Source organism: Schistocerca piceifrons, chromosome 1 (genome assembly GCF_021461385.2).
Source record: "Schistocerca piceifrons isolate TAMUIC-IGC-003096 chromosome 1, iqSchPice1.1, whole genome shotgun sequence".
NCBI classification, from domain to species: domain Eukaryota; kingdom Metazoa; phylum Arthropoda; class Insecta; order Orthoptera; family Acrididae; genus Schistocerca; species Schistocerca piceifrons.
Genome location: NC_060138.1, coordinates 161,610,818 through 161,619,104, shown reverse-complemented (window position 1 = coordinate 161,619,104; position 8,287 = coordinate 161,610,818). Strand labels below are relative to the sequence as shown.

The 8,287-nt window shown below is 40.8% G+C and overlaps 1 protein-coding gene across 1 annotated transcript in view; it reads right to left on the bottom strand.

The window, feature by feature from the left end:
- Positions 1-2,983: 2,983 nt before the first annotated feature.
- Positions 2,984-8,287, bottom strand: part of LOC124714013 — a 74,575-nt gene continuing 69,271 nt past the window's right edge. The window contains exon 5 of the mRNA XM_047242988.1: positions 2,984-3,158. Coding sequence (XP_047098944.1) covers positions 3,048-3,158 — 111 coding nt within the window. The 3' untranslated portion in view covers positions 2,984-3,047. The remainder of the gene's footprint in view (positions 3,159-8,287) is intronic.

Here is an 8,287-nt window from a genome sequence, read left to right as displayed (position 1 = left end):
TCGCGAACTTACTGGTGTTGTGTTAAAACGTAACGATTTCGGTCCTCATCTTAATTACAGTAACTGAACTACAGGCTTGGATATAGAAATACGGAACTTTGAGAGTGCAGGCACCGAGTTGGCTAATATTTGGAGCCAAGTTATCACTGACTATTATCCTGTGGTTGCCGAATACATCGTACTAACAGATACCAGACTGGGCATCGGACAGGCTAGGAGACTGAAGAATACGAGTAATGCCACTTGGCACGCAAATTAAGTGCGTCAATCACAGTATGTTTTACAATGTGTAACACGCGAGGTTGTCGCATGTTGCCGTGTGCGACGGCCGAGCGGTTCTAGGCGCTTCAGTCTGGAACCGCGCGACCGCTACGGTCGCAGGTTCGAATCCTTCCTCGGGCATGGATGTGGGTGATGTCCTTAGGTTAGTTAGGTTTAAGTAGTTCTAAGTTCTAGGGGACTGATGACCTCAGATGTTAAATCCAATAGTGCTCAGAGCCATTTGAACCATTTTGTGTGCGACGACGTAGTCAGCGGCGATTATTACGAGGGGGGTTTTGCCACTGCCTGTTTTGATTAAACAGACTTCAGACTGGTATGCAACCGTAGTAAATGATGACCATTAACGTAAATTTGCTCCGTTGTAACTATAGCTATCTTTGGAGCTCCGAGCTTTGAAGCATGTTCTTACCATGGCTATTGCCCCAGCGTCGATGCATACTTATTTAAACGATCGTGCGGCATTTGTGGTCTGCATTATTTGTCGTATAAAGCCACTAAGCAACACATGCAATCACGTAAGAGCCAGCAAGAGGTTTTGTCCATCACAAAGATTCGTCCTCAAACTATTTTAGCTAGGTGTGCCAGGAAAGTTCTTTGTATGATAAACGATGACGATTCTGTATGGTTGGATGAAGAAGATGTGGGCACATCGAATTTTACCAACATTATCCAAATCGAGAACGAAGTGACTGTTATACCAATAACAAATAATATAAAGGAATAGGTTCAAAGCCCATGGACACAAGATAATTAAATTTTGTACCGTTCCTTTGATTTGTTAGGTTCTCCCAGGTTCTTTTGTTTTATTATTGATTTTATGAAGAAAATTTACACAGAAATGTGTAAATAATTTTGAAAGTATTGTCTTAATACAATAATTTCTAAATTAAAATAGCAAAATGTGTGTTGTCAAACCAGTGGAGGGAGGAATGTCACAAATGTGATCACCTGTGACAAGGACAGGGAGAGCCTCCAAAAATCATGTAATTGTTGTGACACAATTTATGAGTGGCCCTAAGAAACAGCACCATTGATCGGCACTCAGGCAAAAATGTGTTAAGCGATGGGTTGGGAAACGAAGTAAAGACAGACGAACAGTTCATCAAAAGCGTGTGTCTGCTTATAGAGAATCTACGTAAATATAAAATGGTTGTGTGTGCATGAACGTGAACAATTCTAGCAACAAAAAACGACTTTAGGTCAAAATCCAATTCAGCGAATACAGAATATGATAGAAGTTGAAAAATAATTTACATCCTACTATGTAATGATGAAACAAGACGAAAGACTTTAAACATCAGTGGTGGGGTAATGTATGTCCTGGCGCAATTTGATGGCTTTATAATTGGCACAATTAGCTGTTACTTTCAAAGTCACCCACTCACCCCTACCCCTCCCCAGTCACCCTATTCAGATAACTGGTTAACTAGGAAAAGGTAGTGAAACTGTGTTGTCACTAAAACTGGCAGACAAAGATGACATCATTAAACCTCCCCTCCACTCACTTCTCTAAGCCAATTGGTTGACTTGAAAATGGTTGGACACCTACAGTCGATACTTTTCCATCATCACTTGCGTTCTGAGCACTGTAATGGAAGTCCCAGGCAAAATGATAAGGAAAAAAATGAAGTGCATCATTTTCCTATCTCTGCACATGCACTCCTCCCCCCCCCCCACACACACACAAACACATGCACACACACACTGTACAGTGATATGTTGTATGTACAAGTACTGGGTGATCAAAAAGTCAGTATAAATTTGAAAACTGAATAAATCACGGAATAATGTAGATAGAGAGGTACAAATTAACACACATGCTTGGAATGACATGGGGTTTTATTAGAACCAAATAAGTACAAAAGTTCAAAAATGTCCGACAGATGGCGCCTCATCTGATCAGAGTAGCAATAATTAGCATAACAAAGGAAGACAAAGCAAAGATGATGTTCCTTACAGGAAATGCTCAATATGTCCACCATCATTCCTCAACAATAGCTGTAGTCGAGGAATAATGTTGTGAACAGCACTGTAAAGCATGTCCGGAGTTATGGTGAGGCATTGGCGTCGGATGCTGTCTTTCAGCATCCCTAGAGATGTCGGTTGATCACAATACACTTGCGACTTCAGGTAACCCCAAAGCCAATAATCGCACGGACTGAGGTCTGGGGACCTGGGAGGCCAAGCATGACGAAAGTGGCGGCTGAGCACACGATCATCACCAAACGACGCACGCAAGAGATCTTTCGGGCGTCTAGCAATACTTTTTTTTTTTTTTTTTTTTTTTTTGTTCTAATAAAACCCCATGTCATTCCAAGCATGTGTGTCAATTTTTACCTCTCTATCTACATTATTCCGTGGTTTATTAAGTTTTCAAATTTATACTGTCTTTGTGATCACCTGGTATATGTACACGTACCTAAGACACGTTAGTGTTTTGGGTCAAAGTAGATACATGAATACTATTTTATTTTCATTAGAAACTATGCAGGTATTATAAGGGTTAATACACTATAAAGATCAGTTCCAAGCACTTATCGTCATCACCTTACCTCATTCATAGCTAACAAAACACGAATGACTGTGCGATATGTTTTTTTGGAATTACATTTTTAGCAGTGTTTGATATGGCGAGCTTAATTGCATTATGGATGAACAGCAATTGCACCCCATTAGGAGTGAGTGAAGTGTAGCAGGCAGACACAGTATCTGGCACATCCACAGACGTAGCGACGTCCGCCGCGGGCTGCATCGCCTGCGGTACATCAAGAGAAGGCGCCGATGCGCATTACGGACTCCATACCGCCGTACACGATCTTGGTGCCGCAGCTGTCGATGGCTTGCACTGCCTTTAGGACGCGGAAACTGCCAAGCACCTGCAACAGGGCAGTCAACTTGCAGGGTACATCAGTGGTATAAACAGTAACTGGGAACAATATCCACAAATTTAGTCTACATCAATTACAGACGTAAGAATAGAACCCATTTATTAATTATTCGCTGATATTTTATTTAATGTTACTGTTTATTTATTAATCCGCAATTCCAGCCAAAGCATGGACTACTTGACTGTAGCATCACAGCTACAGTTAACGACTTGCAGCGAGTTAGCTGCTGGGCATGAGAGCATACGTGTGTGGCTCGACCCTACAACATTGCTGAGCTACCCTTTTTAAACAGAGCTGTGCACAGCCTAATTTCCTAAGGTGAGAGCAACATCCGATAACGTCACAATTGGTTTGCTCATATGAACTGCTGGTTATAGAAGCTACTATTCAACGGAATATTCATTAGGTAACAGCGCAGTTCCTAAAATGCCAGTGCAGGGTGCTTGTCGTGATACATTATTGTGATAATAAATCTCTGATAACAACAACAGTGTTGGTATTTTTAGGACTTACACAAGGTAGAGCTTAGTACCTTATCGGAGGTCCTTGAGCTTCGTGAGTGGTATGGGGAAATGAATTTTAATAATGCATAACAATTCTTCGCTGTAATTGTCATAGAAACCCCAAATTTCGAAGTTGAGGATGAGTACACTGTTGGACGATTGCCAAACTGGGATGTAGCAATAACAAAAAGGGAACTTCTGACTACAATAAGCATTTTAAAATCGGAAAGATGGAAATTAGGTATTATGTGCTATACGCTGAAGACTATAATGTTTAATAGGACATTTATTAATGGCAAGAACATAGCGAATGGAAGTACCACGCAGCAGTACTCAAAAATAGGGCTGAGCGGTGCAGTAGAGATGATCTGTTTTACTAGAGATCTTCTTTCGAGAATATTTCAAAACTTCTAATAGAATCTGCTTCCAAAAGGATAGCTGTATTGTATCAGCAGTGGTGGACCGGAGGATACACATCTTGTTATTCCACGGGTCTTAAGAAAAATTTGTTATAAGTTGTCTCGAACTGAAGACCACAACGCATTTTTATTAATTTCTGTAAAGCGTAAGAATCGATTCCTCGCTTTAAGTTTGTTTTGTGTCTCCCGCACGACACTGCGGCTGAGTGAAGTCATCCCGCTTAAGTCAAAGGTGGTCCACGAAACTGGCCATTATAAGATCGCGTGGTATGAGACTAATATCGCAAGAGAATCTGTTTCGGCTGTCTAGGCCGTTATTGATATTAGTAATATTTTATTGATACGATTATGAACCGAAATGATCCCTTTGTTATTGATTCGCTTATGAGATGCTGTTGTCGTACCATCATTTACCATTCTATTTGAGATATAATATGTGGCTACTACAGCTGCTAAGACTTTATTCGTTGACTGTGATTTGTCAATTACTGACAATGAAAATGTGAATAAATTTATTTGTGAGAATGTAAACATACAGTCACATGATATAGCGTGTCTGATTTTGTGACATGGATTTATAGTCGTTTTGAAATTGTAATTTGTATTTAACATTATCATTCAGCGAGATGTCGGTGCGGATGTTGGAAAATGTGTGCCACAGTTTAGTCAGCAATAATGACTTAAGATTAATATTAGTAAAATAATGATTTTAGCCTTGCGGTCTAGCGCACTGCTTTCCGGGCGGGAAGGCGTGTCGGGCCCGGCACGAATCCGCCCGGCGGATTAGTGCCGAGGTCCGGTGTGCCGGCCAGTCTGTGGATGGTTTTTAAGGCGGTTTTCCATCTGCCTCGGCGAATGCGGGCTGGTTCCCCTTATTCCGCCTCAGTTACACTATGTCGGCGATTGCTGCGCCAACACTTTCTCCACGTACGAGTACACCATAATTACTTTACCACGCAAACGTTGGGTTTACACTCGTCTGGTGTGAGACGTTCCCTGGGGGCCGAACCGCACAATAACCATTGGTTCGGTGTGGGGCGGCGTTGGGGTGAAGTGGACTGCGGTAGTCGTCGTGCGGTTGTGGACCACTGTGGGCTACGGCGGGAACGAGACCTCTCCGTCGTTTCTAGGTCCCCAGTTCCATTCAATACAATATAATATAAAATAATGATTGACGTCATATCCTGTATAGATGCACTATGTCGAAGTTAATCAAGCAATAAAATGATTTTGAAATTTTAATCTGTTCAAAGAACAGCTTATTAAAAGAATACATACATTACCTCTTTGGTTTATAGAGAGTCTGTGGAAGTTGAAACTATGTTATTTTGTTTCGAACATTTTTATACCCTGATTAGCTTTTCGAATTTGGGGTTCAAAGCCACATAAAACTTTTCCTAATGAATTCAGAGGGGATCTGTAGCAGATTGTGTATCTAATGTACCTTCATAGTATTATTCAGTATTATAATCCCTGAACAAGGTATAGGGTTCCAACAAATGCACTGCACACTGTTTGTTATGTGTCTCCAAGTATTACGACGCAGAACGTCATACTCGGACGGGTCACTGAAGCTAATCCGTTGTATCAAAACAGTACCCTGGGAAGGATCGCCTAACACCACAAGCATTGGGGAAAATTAGTATAGCCGACTTGGAAACCATGTTATACGATATTACGACGATCTTTGTGGCGTTGGTATTTCCGCTAATGTTTATGTTGGGAATATTGTGGATCGAACGGAGGCATTGTTTTAACAAAATATTTAGAAAAACAGCATTAAAAGATGAACAGAAATGCAAACAAAACTAAAACAGGAGACCCAGGTGCCTTTTTTGGCTTTAGTGATTGTCTTCAAAAAGTTTTTATGTTTCTGATAATTCCTTACTGCAAAATACTCAGAATGCTTCCGTCGGTATAATTTTGACCCTGAGAGTTTCAGCGACCTGTGTTATGAAATCGTTGATTTTGTTTGAACACCATGAGGAAATAAGACAGGGTAAACTCGTCAAAAAGCGCCGATACTTCAACAGGTAACTTCCTCCTCTAAACTTTAAACAACGAACTGCGGCCTAACCTCCTTGTGCCAGTGCACGATGATGGCCTGCTGAAAAGGAATGAGGTATAAAAGTTTAAAAATCAAAAAATTTCATCATTGTATACTTTGAAAAACATAATTTATTTCCGTCATGGTACAAAATTTAAAACATTTGCTAAACATGTCAAACCTATTTCTAAAGGGCATTTTTACGAGCCAGTCCTCGCCCCACGTAGGAAATTGAAATACAAGGGTTGCTGCCCCACAGTTTTTTCCTCAGAGCTTACTTATTCTTAAGAGTTAGATTTTGATGACTATGTCAGTCAACATTTCTTTTACATCCATTGTTTTACTGGATAACCTTCATCACGTTATATGGCCTTACGCAAGTGCTGTGTAGGAGTGTGTACTTTCTGTTGGTAAAAGCTCAAAGCGAGGAGGTTAGGTATGGTCATCCGTAACGCCCTGTGAGACACGGGCCTCTCCATTGGCCTCAAACTACTCCAGCAGTTCAGGTGAAATGGCTTTCCTTAAATGTTGTGCTTCATTGAAGGAATTTGTGAAACCTGTCTTGAGAAATTGTTGAACATCCAAGAGTCTGTCATTGTACAAGCACTTGCACTGCATACTCATAGCTGTAGAGTCAATTGTCAAACTGTGATGCGCTGGTCTCCGCGAATGATGGCATCCAGACGTTCTGAACGTGGCCGATCATCGCCACTTCTTGACGTTTTAATTCTCGTTACTCACATCCCAACGGTTATTCCTAACAACTTCACCATTACCATACACTACACAGGTACATTTATGGATGGATGTTCACCACAATTTCCTTCTTCGCGACTAAAAACTCAATTACTGCACGTTACTCATAGCAAGTATCTTATGTGGATGTCATTCTTATAGTTGACTATGTTTCTCTCATCCGTCAGAACTGTTCGAAGCCTCGCACACATGCTGATGAAACATCAAATTTGAAGCTCCTCAGAACGTTTTCCTATATTTATTAATGGCAGTAAAAAATATGGGGCATTAGTAATTTAACAACCCTAGTAAAATTAAAACAAAAAGCAGGATAGGCTGCGCTTCAAGGCCTACCGAAAAATCGGCTGTTTTTGACATGTTTTCGCGAGTACATTTCAGCGAGTTACTCAAACTTTAGAGACTATACGGCTTGTGGGGGGCTGGAGGGAGGGGGGTGGGGGATGGTGGGAGTGCAGACCGACTTTCATTGAAATATTTGTATTTCACTTTATGTAAGAAAAACAGATACCCGCTGAACAAATATTGGTAGTGTCAGATTCTCACCTTCACGAACCGAGTTAGGAAGTTCACTCTACGTGAATTTGCTGTTTTATTCCGCAAGACCTGATCAGTAGACTCTGTCAGCAGGAATGCTGATAAAAATCGCGAGTAATGTTTGATCACAAAGCCCCTGTTACCGATCACCGGCATGGTTAGCTACTTACAAACATATAACAATCGCTAATGACAATAATCCGCTTGGAATGTGACCGCCGCTTCCCTTGAACACTTGCTGCTAGAATAATTTGTTAATCACAACCATTGTGACTGTCCATTAGATTTCAGCCAGGCTTGTGGACTCAGTTCAAAGCTAGTGAGTTAGTCAGAAGTTGATTTCTAGTGTGTGTTCAATGGAAATATCTAACTGGATTTAAAATAAAATGATACAAGTTACGCTGTTCACGAGAATAAGTGGCTGGTTAGCAGTGATCCCAAGAGATCTTATGAAAATAATTAGCAGACTGTCTCTTCTCTTTCGAAAGTATGCAATTCTAATAAGGAAAAAGATACGAATTTAATCAAAATACGAGGGTAAGTCAATTATTATCCGCAATTTAGTTATATTTTTGTTTATTTTGGTAGTACTGTCGTTTTTCGTTGATGGTGCATGCTTTGTTTATTTGATGTTATATCTTTGCAATTTTCAAGCTGCTTGGTTAGTTTCGTTATAGCTGCCGTACTGTTAATCATGGTTGTTCCGCTGTCTATTTGCACCAACGAAGAGCAACATTCAGTAACCCGTTTTTTGTGGTCAGAAGGCGTATCGGGGGCCGAAATTCATCGAAGACTTTCGGCACAGTACGGGAACAGTGTTTTGTCACAACGGAGTGTCTACGAATGGATTGAAAAATT